General features: G+C 49.5%; 1 protein-coding gene across 1 annotated transcript; it reads left to right on the top strand.

Moving 5' to 3' along the window:
• Positions 1-2,946: 2,946 nt before the first annotated feature.
• On the top strand, positions 2,947-7,793 carry LOC104397315 (excitatory amino acid transporter 4-like). The gene is made up of 5 exons (XM_010007266.1): positions 2,947-3,161; positions 4,016-4,153; positions 4,927-5,131; positions 6,800-6,842; positions 7,449-7,793. The coding sequence occupies exons 1-5, from the start codon at positions 2,948-2,950 to the stop codon at positions 7,791-7,793; spliced, it is 945 nt and encodes a 314-aa protein (XP_010005568.1). The 5' UTR covers position 2,947.
• Positions 7,794-13,093: the final 5,300 nt, after the last annotated feature.

The raw sequence follows: 13,093 nt of genomic DNA, 5'->3' as shown, positions 1-13,093 counted from the left end.
GATGAAGAACTGGCTGAAGGGCAGAGCTGAAAGTCTGGTGGTGGATGGGGCTACATCTGGCTGGTGACTGGTCACCAGGGTTGTTCCTCAGGGCTCAGTCCTGAGGCCAGTGCTGTTCAGTATTTTGATTGATGATCCAGATTCAGGCTTCCTTGAGAGGTTGTTGGTGCCCCAGGCCTGGTGGTGTTTAAGAGGCATTTGGACAATGCCCCTAATGATATACTTTAACTTTTGGTCAGCCCTGAAGATTGACCATAGAAAGGATTACTCAGTGAGTCTGTGATGGCAAAAGGTGAGAGCTGAGAGGTCTTTGTGGGTGACGTGGACAGTTGCATTGAGTGGTGGAGAATGGATCAAAAATAGTCCAGAGAAGGACTTAGGGGTGGTGGTGGATGAGAAGCTCAACAGGAGTCAGCAATGTGTGCTGGAGCCCAGAAACCAAACCTGCCCTGGGCTGCTTCAAAAGCAGTGTGGCCAGCAGGTCAAGGGATGGGATTCTCTCCCTGTACTTGGCTCCTCTGAGACCCCACATGGAGCACTGTGTCCAGTTCTGGAGGCCCAACATAAGAAGGACATGGAGTTCCTGGAGAGAGTCCAGAGGAGGCCATGGAGATGACCCAAGTGCTGGAGCATCTCTGCTCTGGAGCCAGACTGGGAGAGTTGGGGTGTTCAGCCTGGAGAAGAGAAGGCTCCAGGGAGACCTTAGAGCAGCTTCCAGTGCCTGAAGGGGCTCCAGGAAAGATGGGGAGGGACCTGGGACTTGGGATGGATCAAAACTGGAAGAGGGGAGATTTAGGTTGGACATTAGGAGGAAATTCTTCACCCTGAGGGTGGTGAGACCCTGGCCCAGGTTGCCCAGGGAAGCTGTAGCTGCCCCATCCCTGGAAGTGTTGAAGGGCAGGTTGGATGGGGCTTGGAGCAGCCTGGGCTGGTGGGAGGTGTCCCTGCCCATGCAGGGGGTTGGATCTAGATGATCTTTAAAGTCACTTCCAACCCAAACCATTCTATGATGATGACTCTATGATTCCTTGTAGGGCCAATGATGCCAGTAACTAGCAAAACAGAGGATACACAATATGTGGAAGTCCTGGCTCATTGGAACCTGACAGCTGATAATTTTGTTTGTCCAACCCTATGTCTGGGAGGCCACTAAAGAAATCATAGAGGTCTGTTCTAGGGCACAGGGAAATGGGTCAACCTACTGTGGAGTTCAGGAAGCACAAACTGAAGGAATATGTACCTTGCAGTTTCTTTCTCTCATGTGTATCTGTGAATACTAGGAGGTCTGGCAGTGCAAAGGAGGCAGACAGGCAAAGTTTTCACCCAGTCTGATGTACATTGGCTCCATCAATAGATAAATGCAGGGTGGTGTAATAAGAATGTGCAATCAAGCAGAATCAGCAGACCAAAATCCACAGAATGCTATTTGCTAAACCAAAAGCTTGGGTGACTGCAGCAGCACTGCAAAGTTCCTGCAGCCAAAGCCTCAGGAGGACTTTGAGAGACTTGGCTGGGCCACCCCAGGTGTCTCTGCATTGCTCTGAACCTGACAAAGGCATCTGTGCAAACACATCTATCAGAATGGAGGTTTTGCTCCATCTGTCTATTGGAAATGACCTTGCACAAATTCCTCTCTAGTGCAATGTTTTCACTTCATGATTGCCATTTATCTGAGTCTGAACGGCAGACACTTGATGTGTATTTTACACTGCAATGTGTTTTACATTGTAAATGATGTGTATTTTACAACATAATCCGAGTTGTGATGGGGAATCTGGGAATAATAGTGAAAAATAAAGAATTAAGGAACAGCAGACTGCTCCAGGCCTTGCAAGCAGTAAGTCATGGATCAGAACTGGTCCTTTATTTACCTCTTTGGAGTAGGTTTGATCTCAATCTTGGTATTTGTGAAGATAGGACAGCAGGTGAACCTCATCAGTGGAATGTGCCATACTTGAAATACTACTTGAAAGTCCTGTTGTTCTTCAAAGGAAGGCCAGTGAAGTGTTATCCTCAGGCTCCACATATGGCAAAGGGATTACGTTGCTTTCTGCAGAAACAGCCAGTGCCACTTGCTGACATGGGGAAAGCTGTTCTGCTTGGTCTTGTTTGGAACAGTTTATGTACAGGCACTGGTTTTATTGCCAGGTGATAAAAACTCATTCCTGCCCAAACTGACAGAACTCCTAAGAACAAGCCTGGGGAGCTGCAAATCCCCTTCTGGCTGCCCAGGCCATAACAGATCACTCTTCGGTGCAGGCTGGTTGCTGCAGAGGCCAGAGCTTCTCCAGAGAAATCAGAGCAGTTGTGACAAGACCCTGGCAGCCTTTAGATGCCTGTCCCCGAGGTCTGCTCCTTGCAGAAGGGCAGAGGAGTTCATTAATTAACCCTAAATAAACCTGCTCAGAGCCCCAGGGAAATGACCAACATAAGAACAACATGGAGCTTCTGGACAAAGTCCAGAGGAGCCATGGAGATGATCCAAGGCTGGAGCACCTCTGCTGGGAGGACAGGCTGGGACAGTTGGGGTGTTCAGCCTGGAGAAGAGAAGGGAGACCTTAGAGTACCTTCCAGTGCCTGAAGGGACTCCAGGAAAGCTGGGGAGAGACTTGGGACAAGGGCAGGAGTGAGAGGAAAAGGGGGGATGGATCAAAACTGGAAGAGGTTTCTCCTGTTGCCCAGAGAAGCTGTGGCTGCCCCATCCCTGGAGGTGTTGAAGGGCAAGTTGGATGGGGCTTGGAGCAACCTGAGCTGGTGGGAGGTGTCCCTGCCCATGCAGGAGGTTGCAACTAGATGATCTTTAAGGTCCCTCCCAACCCCAACCGTTCTTAGATTCTGTGATCTATCAGGACACGGGGTGGCTCCTGACCTTACGCTTTCCCTCCTGTGCTCCTCCCTGCCCAGCGTAGGCAGAGCTGTGCCTGGGGACTGCCCAGCTGTGCTGGCCATGGGCGAGCAGAGCCATGTCAACAGCCTGTTCCTGAACGAGGAGGCAGCCAAGAGGCTCCACGGGGAGGGCCGTGCCCACCGCCTGCGCCAGGCTGTGCAGCGCCGCGCCGCGCGCGCCAAGAAGCGGATGCGCAGCATCACTGCCGAGGGAGCCAAGAGCTTCCTCAGGAGAAACGCCTTCGTCCTCTTCACCATTGCTGCAGTCTTACTAGGTATGAAGCTGGTGGCGACACTGGGCACCGGTTATGAATGTGGGATTAAGTCTGTTCATTCTCCAAATATTTTATTTTGTTCTAATGATCTAGCTGGGGAGATAAAGCTGAAGAGCTGGCAGAACCAAGGGTCATCCAGATCAGAAGTACGTTTGTGTACGGACAACAGACCTTGTGCAGGGCACATGTGAGGGCATCCTTGTTGTTCCTGACTGCAGCTTAGGAACAGCCTAAACCAGAAAGGATTTGATGATCTAGCTCCTCCAATCCTCATCAAAAAAACATCCATTTTTGTTCAGAGGGTTCTTGCGACTGTAGCTCCAGGCACAAGACTCATCCCAGAGCTTTGGCCTGACAGTACCAGAAGGGGGAACTGATGCAAAGGGCTGTCACACAGTGCAAACTGAATCTGCCCTGCAGATAGTGGATTGTCCCAAGGTTTTGATACACGTTGTATCTCTCTGATTCACTGGCTGAAATCAGCTTTAAGAGAGGGTGGGCAAAGTCTGTGAACTGTGTAGTCACACTGAGGTTAGGCTGGGAGATCTTGTCTCTGGTGACAGCATTTTTGTGCTCACGAGCTTCCTGGGAACAGACCCCAGAGGAGCAGCAGACACAGCAACAAGGAGACCTGTGATTTAAGCACAAGGTGCTGTGCATATAGATAAATCAGAGGGGGAGAGAGAGCATAGAGTAAAAACTGGATCACAGCCTTTTAGAAAAAGAAAGAGCATTTGCTCCTCTGGGGAGAGGAGGAGCTAAGAGGAGATGAGAAAACCCAATCTGTAGGACTGAGGGACAGACTACTGGATTGCACTGTCCCATTTCCATTCTCATCCCTTGCTGATCCACAGGGATCATCCTGGCATTCTCCCTCCGGCCCTACCAGCTGACCTATCGCCAGATCAAGTACTTCTCCTTCCCTGGAGAGCTGCTGATGCGTATGCTTCAGATGTTGGTTCTTCCTCTCATTGTCTCCAGCTTGATTACAGGTAAGAAGTGTTTGCTGCTGCTTTTAGCCAAGGCTTTAATCAGCAAAGAGGGGTGCCAGCTGTTCTTGGAGCAGCCTCTGTGCCCCAGCCGGAGGTGCTAGGATGAGTTTGGCTAATAGTGACAAGCCTGAACCTACAGCTGTGGTGAACGTGAGTCACACACAGACCCCTGCTGGCTCAGGAGTGGGAAGAGCAGCTTTGTGCTTTCTCAGTTGACTGGGGAAGACAGTGCCCAGCACTTGAGCACTATCCTACATAACCTCAAACATCAACAAGTTTGCTGCCCAAGGCAGCTGCAGGTTTCCTCCAGCCTAGGGAAGGTTAATTTATGTCAGACCAAAAGAGGTGATAACCTGCTGGAGAGATTATTTCATCCAGTTCCTCATAGAAGACACACCAGCCAGCCAAGCTTTCAGACAGCAGAAGGGACTACAAAGCATTCCACCTGCTGAAACATCCCACCATTAGGGTCTTAAAGGCCCAATGAACCAGGCAGGGATTACTTCCCTCCTGAAAGCCCTAGGAGGAAATTGCTGTATTCCCAGATGCAGCCTAGGACCCACCAGTGCTATGCTTCTTCATAACCACAAGCCACATTCTCCCACATCAACATCACCCTGGAGCTCCAAGTCTGCCCCTTGTGTGCTGAACTTCCTAGAGACCCCAGATCCCTGTCCAGCTCCCACATGTGTCCTGCACACTTTGAATCCTCCTCGGGCTTCCCTATTCCCTCTAGGCAACAGACCTTCTCACCTTGACTCTCTTCTCCCTAGGAATGGCCTCACTGGATGGCAGAGCCTCAGGGAAGATGGGGATGCGTGCTGTCATCTACTACACAGTGACCACAATCATAGCAGTCTTCATTGGTATCCTCATGGTGATCATCATCCACCCAGGAAAAGGATCAAAGGACAAGCTTCACCGAGAAGGGAGAATTGAGCAGGTGCAGACCACAGATGCCTTCATGGACTTGGTGAGGTAGGTGAACAATGTGGTTCCGTATCAACGAGGGCCCTGGAAGGTATGGATGTCCATGAGAGCTGGGCAATTTCCTAACACTACTTCCTCTGCATCCTATGAAAAAGAAATCATGCAGAGGAGATAGGAGACCTGCATGGATGAGTAAGGGTCTTCTGGGAAAATTTAAATGAAAGAAAACAATTTACAGACTGGCCACTTGGGAGGAATATAGGAATGCAGGGATGGAGAAAGGAAAGCTAAAGCCCACCTGGAATTAAACCTGGCAAGGGGTATCAAGGACAAGAAGGGTTTCTTCCAGTACATCAGTAGAAAAAAGAAGACCAGGGGAAATGTAGGCCTGCTGATGAATAAGGCAGGTGCCCCAGTGGCAGAAGACACAGAGAAGGTGGAGTTATTGAATGTCTTCTTTGTTTCAGTCTTCACTGCTAAAGTTGAATCTCTTGAATCCCAGACCCTAGAGGGGAGGTAAGAGATAAGGTCTGGAGAGAGAAAGACCCTCCTGTCCTTGTTTAGTGGTCAGGGAGAACCACAAACCCGAGGGCAGAACCGCTCCCTATTACGCTCCCCCTCCCAAGAGAAGATAGACGGGGAATAAGGAAAAGACTTCAGGGTTGGAAATTGAAACCGGAACAAGTTTAATGCAACCAGTGGTGTCCCCCAGGGATCAATACTCGGTCTGGTCTTGTTCAATGTGTTCATCAATGACCTGGATGAGGGGACAGAGTGTGACCTCAGCAAGATTGCTGATTATACAAAACTGGAAGAGGTGGTGACAGTCCAGAGGCCTGTGCTGCTGTTCAGTGTGAGCTGGACAGGCTAGAGAGTTTGGCAGAGAAGAACCTCATGAGGTTCAACAAGGGCAAGTGTAGGGTTCTGCACCTGGGGAGGAAGAACCCCAGGCACCAATATAGGTTAGGGGTGGACCTGCTGGAAAGCAGTTTGGTGGAGAAGGATCTGGGAGTCCTGATACAATGTGCCCTTGCTGCCAAGAAGGCCAACGGAATCCTAGGGTGCATAAAGAAGAGTGTGGCCAGTAGGTCAAAGGAGGTCATTCTCCCCCTCTACTCTGCCCTGGTGAGGCCACAGCTGGAATGCTGCATTCAGTTCTGGGCTCCCCAGTTCAAGAGAGACAGGGAACAGCTGAATAGAGTCCAGAGGAGGGCAACAAGGATGACTGGGGGGTTGGAGCATCTCCCTGATGAGGAAAGGCTGAGAGAGCTGGGCTAGTTCAGATTGGAGAAGAGAAGGCTGAGGGGAGACCTTATCAATGTATATAAGTATCTAAAGGGTGGGTACAAGGAGGATGGAGCCAGACTCTGTTCAGTAGTTCCCAGTGTCAGAACGAGGGGCAACACAAGCTGGAACACGGGAAGTTCCACCTAAATATGATCAAAAAGTTATTTACTATGAGGGTGAGAAAGAACTGGAACAGGCTGCCCAGGGAGCTTGTGGAGTCCCCTTCTCTGGAGACATTCCAAACCCACCTGGATGCAGTTCTGGGTGATGTGCTCCAGGAGATCCAGCTTTAGTGGGGGAGTTGGACTGGATGATCTTGAGATGTCCCTTCCAACTCTGACAATTCTGTGGGTCTGTGTGGCCAGGAAGGCCATGCTTCCCTGAAAATCAAACAGGACAATAACTCTTTCCTTGTTTTATCTACTGCAGGAATATGTTTCCACCCAACCTGGTAGAAGCCTGCTTCAAACAGGTATGAAGTTCCACCTGGCTTGTCACTTCCCTTTGCACCCTATGCCCCAGACCATGGCCCAGCCTACCCCTTTAAGGGATGGAATAGAGATTGGTTTATGTTGCCTTCACACTGCCCCAAGTCTGATTGTTCCAGGAGGCTTTGCAGTCACTAGTCAGTGTCGTAGCAGCCTCCATGCAAGCTTTCCAAGCTGTCTCTAGATGGGGGCTTCAATCTCTGCCCCTTCCCACGCTCAGAGTCAGAAAAGTATTGTGTGATCTCAGGTAAAAGGCTTGGGCTGGCAGTGAAATGAGAGCAGATTCACCAAGGATTTGTCTCTTGTGTAGTGCCAGTCCCTTGGAAGCAGTATAAAGGATTATCAAAGAAGTCAGATCTCTCAATCCTAGGGATATTAGATGCTCCAATGGTCCCTTTTGACCTCCCACTCTATGAACTTTTTGTTCAAAGTACTAAGCTATGGAGCTTAAGAACTGGCAAAGCAAGTTTCCTACACAGGTCAGAAGTGAACTTGCAGTACTCTTCTTTCTTTGGGAAGGGGTGCATGAGCTTAGCATGTTGTCCTGAGCTCCTGAGCCTGTGAGTGCATCTGATAATCTGTCTTTTCAGTACAAGACGCAGTACAGCACCAGGGTCTTCACCAGAACCGTCCTCCACAGCAGCAATGTCACAGCAGCAGTGACAACCACTCAGAACCCTGTGCCTGAGAACTTCACTGGCATCCTGGAGAACGTCACTCACGCCCTGGGGACCATCTCCGAGGTGCTGACTTTTGAAGAAGTCATTCCCATCCCAGGCTCAGCCAATGGGGTGAACGCGCTGGGGCTGGTAGTGTTCTCCATGTGCTTCGGTTTGGTGATCGGCAGCATGAAGAAGAAGGGACGGGCCCTGCGGGAGTTCTTTAACTGCCTCAACGAAGCCATCATGAGGCTGGTGGCCATTATCATCTGGTGAGGAGCACGGCCGGTTGGAGCAGGAGGTCTGCAGGTGCAGTTTCCACTGACCTGATGAGAAGTGGGGTAGCTTTAAGGATGACATGCACAGGAAAAGCAGACGGACACAGCTCTCCTTTGGCTCCACCAGGCTGGAGGGAAAAGTCTGGATGGGATACTTTCTCACATTTCATTTCCTGTTTTTTGTTTTTACCTTAGAAATATCAGGTACACCAGGACTTGCTTTCCTTGAGGCTGCTGGAAACATCCTTGGAAGACCAGAGAGCTGGAGTGGAAGATCTCTTAGCCTTACCAAGAGGGGTAGGGTGTGAGACTTTCCCACCAAAAGCTTTCCTTCCAGTTATGTTCCCGGAGTCTGACTTAGCTATGAATCACAACAACCTGTTGCCACTTCCCTGCTACTCAGGGTGGCACCTGAATGTATTAATTAGCTTTGAGAGCTGAGGTGGGTAGACAAGAGCAACACAAAGTCACTGCCTTTCAATTTGAGGTCTCCCAGATTCCAACTCCTCTAGAGCTCTGTTGCTTTCTGTGTAGGGCTGCCTGTGGCACATGGTCCACAAGCAAGGCATTTGCTAGAAAGCAGCATTTTACCAAATCTTGTTACTGGAAGCTCTTTACCCATGTAGGTAAAGGTCTAAAGGCTCCACTTCTAAATAGGAGTTTGTAGTAGGTACTGAGAAACAGGAGAGATATGGAGCTGGCAAAATATATGGAAATGCCTGACAGGACAGGGATCTGTCAGCTGCACCCTCTCCCATTTTATATCACTCCAGCTTCCATTCCTTGGTCTTCTAGTCACAATCTTTTATCTCAGAGCAACATCCTGGGCACAGGGGACACAGCAGAGTGTTGGTGAGCCCCAGCCCCACTAGGATCAGGGCACAGAAGAGAGACCATGAGCACAATGGAACAAGCAGACCTGCACACTACTCCCAGAAACAATTTCAAGGTGCCTTCAATACCCTGGAAGGCAGGGTGTTGATGTATAGCTGGTTACACTCAGGAAACTGCCTGTGCACATAAGGGAGGTGCTATCTGGAGAGATCCCCTGACCTATGAAATCCTGCTGGTAAAGGAGGCAGGACTGTCAGCTGCAGCCCAGCACTCCTGAAGCCACAGGCTGCAGAGCATCTCCCAGGAGCTTGTTTCTCCTGGGGAGATCTGGTCAGTGGCTGCAGCCATGAATTGTCTTCTAAGATTCCTCTTAGAAGGTCAGAGGAAATGAAATACCTGTGAAACCCTTTCCTGAAACTTTTCCAAACCTCCCAGGCTAAGTTGGAATTTGGCATGTGGACCTCAGAGCCTTGTGCATGAATTGCATGTGAGCTCTTGAGCTGTAGAGGCCAAGCCCTGAAAGGCATGGCCGTGGAGCTGGGATTTCTTTGGTCCAGTTATTTGTCCATGTTTAGTCTAGTACCCATTATATTCTCCATGTCTGCATTATGGCTTCCTTTCTGTGGAGCCTCACTGCTGCTCAGGGGATGCATTGTTATGGAGAGGAAAAAAGCTACAAGGGATGGAAAGGATAGCAGTGTGCCTCAAAATGGGGTCTTCTATAAGCCATGGCTGCTTTCACACGTGTTGGCGTGCCCAGATATGGATTCCCTGTATATTCCTATTCCCTAAATGTGAATGTCTCAAGATAGCAAAGCTAGAGCCTATAAGAAACTATTGCTTTTACTCCCCAATTCCCTGGTTCTCCTGTACTTCCCTGTGCCTCTCAGTAAAAAATATACTCAGCCCAAGCTCTGTTAGGAAAGGAAGGGACTCTGAAGACTCCCCTACACAACCTCCTCTATCAATTCTACAAGGAGTGTTGTGGAAACATGTAGAGAACCCAGAAGGAGGAGGAAACCTCCACCAGTACCTAAGCTGTGTGCACAACAGTGCTGGGGCTACTGACAGTGCAAAAAGTGCTGTGTTTTGACCATGTGTTGAACAAGTCTCAGCTCTTTCCAGGTTTCCTGGAAGGAATTAGGCTCAGTGACAACTTCTGGTGTGCTGGATTATTAGGAATTTGTCCAGGCAGCATGCATTAAAGCTCGTGTGAAAGTGTGGGAGCCAGTTCTGAGCACCAGCCTTCTGTTTCTGCCACAGGTATGCTCCAGTTGGGATCATGTTTTTAATTGCTGGCAAAATCCTGGAGATGGATGACCTGGCAGTAATGGGAGGCCAGCTGGGGATGTACACACTGACCGTCATTGTTGGACTCCTCATCCATGCCCTCTGTGTCCTGCCACTGCTCTACTTCATCGTCACTCACAGAAACCCCTGGGTATTCATTGCAGGGCTTCTGCAGGCCCTCATCACAGCCCTGGGCACCTCCTCAAGGTATGATGGCTACATAGGAGCAGGGTTGGGGCCGGTGTGGATACTCCGAGGCTGCTTCTCAGCACCTTATTGTCCTCAGTGCAGCACTATGATCTCACAAGTTCTGGCACTAGCAGCTTTTTGCACTGGTCCAGCCAAGCTCATGTAAGAGTGGAGAGATTCCCACTCCCATGCTCTGAAGCCTAATGATGTGACTACCTCTAACCAGCAGTGCATGACCCATCTTCCTTCTTACCAAACATGGTGGTGACTCTGCTGGCAGCACTGAAATGCTGAGCTCTAGACAAGTGTCAAATCCCACTGAACTGCAGTGTCATTTCCTGGGCAGGTCTCTTGCACACACAGGCCCTTGCACGCGTTTGCACATCCTGCTGTCCCAGACACACTGCACACGTCTCAGGCATGAAACCGGGGCAAAGGCAGGCATACCTGTATGACCTGTGGCACAGGCTGCCAGGCAGCACAGACACAGCAGGGGATTGTTGGTAGCTGTTGTTTCACTAAGGGTCCTGCTTCTTGCTGTGTTCATTTCCTGGCAAGCACAGGTCAGTCTCTCCCGCATCCATTCCCACACTGAAACATGTTGCATTTTTCCTGCTCATGTTCTCTTTCAGAAACAATTCTCTGCTTTCTCTGCAAGATACATTCTCACACATGGGTCATTCTTTTTGTCTTATGCACTGGGGGAAGTGAGAAAGAGCTCAGGCTTTTTTAATAGCTGGAAAAGTTCTGGTCTTGAGGCTTTGTCCTATGTACCCTGAATCCTCCAGCATCACCTTCTTTTGGTGTTACACAGCATCATCAGCCTCAGGGCTACAAAGCCCCTGCCCCAGCCCCCTGAGAAAAGCCATGTCTGAATGTGCATCTGCAGTGTGCACCGTATCTGCGGAAGCCTTGCTTAGACTGTTCTTTCTCCTAGCAGCTTCTGGCCTCTGGCTCACTTGGCAGGTGGGTAAGGTCATAAACCAGGCAGAGGCTTAGTCTGTCTTCCAAAGTCAGCATGTACCAAATTCATGTTGTTTTGTAAATTCCTTTCAGCTCAGCAACCCTGCCCATCACCTTCAGGTGCCTGGAAGAAAACAATGGTGTGGACAGGCGCATCACGAGGTTTGTTCTGCCTGTGGGAGCTACAATTAACATGGATGGCACCGCTCTGTACGAGGCACTTGCAGCCATCTTCATTGCACAAGTCAACAACTATGAACTTGACTTCGGGCAGATCATCACAATAAGGTGACTTCTGAGTTACAGGACTACAGGAAGAGCTTTGGGGTTGTTGGCTTATCTGAGGTGTGGTCAAGGTTCCTCTTTTGCTCAGAAGACACAGTAAGGAACAAAAAGTATGGAAAAGAAAGGTGTACGGAACTTCCAGATGTAGAAGCACATATGATTTGGGGACCACACCTTTGAGGCTCCACTTGAGCCATTATCACATCTCCAGGCACAGGCTATCCCTTAGCTAGAGCTGCAATGGACAGTCTGTTATGGATGGGTGCCTGGCAGGGGGAGCCTGGCTGCTGTGTTGATATCCCACCCTGCTGGGTGACCAGGGCAGAAAGGCTGTCCTAGGTGTAGGTTATGAGTTTGAGCTGTTTCCTGATGTTTTTGAAAGCACCACTAGCTCTTTTCTTCCCTTTGCTGATGGCTGTGCTTTCCTGTCCCCTGCAGCATCACTGCCACTGCAGCCAGCATCGGAGCCGCGGGGATTCCCCAGGCAGGACTGGTCACCATGGTTATAGTGCTGACCTCGGTGGGGCTGCCAACTGAAGACATTACACTGATCATTGCTGTGGACTGGTTTCTGTAAGTCCTCTGCTCAGCAGCATGCACTGCTCTGTGCTCCCTGCCAGTACTTACAGGGTTTGTCTGTCCTGCCAATGTCTCAGCTATAAGCAGTCTCAGTAACTTGTATAATGACACTTAAAACAAACCTGAATCCATGAAACCTTTGCACAGTAGCCCCCTCTGCCCATGCACTTCAGTGACCCAAGGCATCTGAGGTCACCTGCAGATCAGCCTGGTCACCAAGTAGAATGTCCATAGTTCGCTTTATCTTAAAAGGCACCCAGAAACTCTCTCCAGACTGATAGAGACAGGTTGTGCCAATGGTAAGAGAGCTCACACTGCAGAGTTCTGCACTACCAGACATGGCAAGTGGGATGAGACTAGGCTGTACAAAGTTGGAGTGTTTTGATGAGTGTAGTTAGCTACATTGCTCCATTTCACATTTCTTTCCCTTTTAAATCTTGGGACAAGTGGGTTCACAGGAGTGTTCATAGGAACTAGAATGAAGAATGCATTTGTGTGCAGTGCTCACTCTCTCAGTCTTCTCAAATAAAACAAAATCCTGACTCCAGGGTACACGGACAGTGTTTCCTCTGTCCTTCTATATCTTGTATTGCTGGTTGGTAGCCAAAGCAGTCAAAGCATTCAAAGCAAAGTCCCAGTCTGCTCCCAGCCATGCTTCCAGCTGAGCAGCTGGAAACAGGGTCTTTCCCAATACCTCCACTTCTCCTGTGAACTGTGCATAAGAACAGAACCTGGCTGGAAAAAGCCCTACTTCTGAAGAGGCCAGGTACCTCTTGTACTTAGCCCAAAAGTTGGTTTTAATCAGGTACCAAAAGTTTTATCTGTTGTTATCACCGAAGGATATGATGGGTCGCAGGACTGGTGATAGTTTCAGCTCTTACATACAGTTGTGTTTGTGGAGAACATCTCATTGCAAATGGTGGTTTAGATTTGCCATTTTGCACCATCTTGTCTTAGTGTATGCTGTCCATGCTGAGGAAATCCGTGTCCACAGCAGCACTAAGTCTTATGTTCGAACCAGAATTTCAGCACTTTTTGTAAAACAAAATGTAACTCAAATGTGACACGTGGCAAGGCTGAGGCCTAAGTAGCCCTTTGGAAAGGGAACTGTCCATGTGGAACCACAGTAACATTTCCTTCATTTTGAGGCAAGTTCAA

The sequence above is a fragment of the Chaetura pelagica genome, unplaced genomic scaffold, assembly GCF_000747805.2.
Source record: "Chaetura pelagica isolate M959 unplaced genomic scaffold, ChaPel_1.0 scaffold441, whole genome shotgun sequence".
NCBI classification, from domain to species: Eukaryota; Metazoa; Chordata; class Aves; order Apodiformes; family Apodidae; genus Chaetura; species Chaetura pelagica.
The sequence above is the reverse complement of the archived record's forward strand: the minus strand, read 5'-3'. Positions and strand labels throughout refer to the sequence as shown.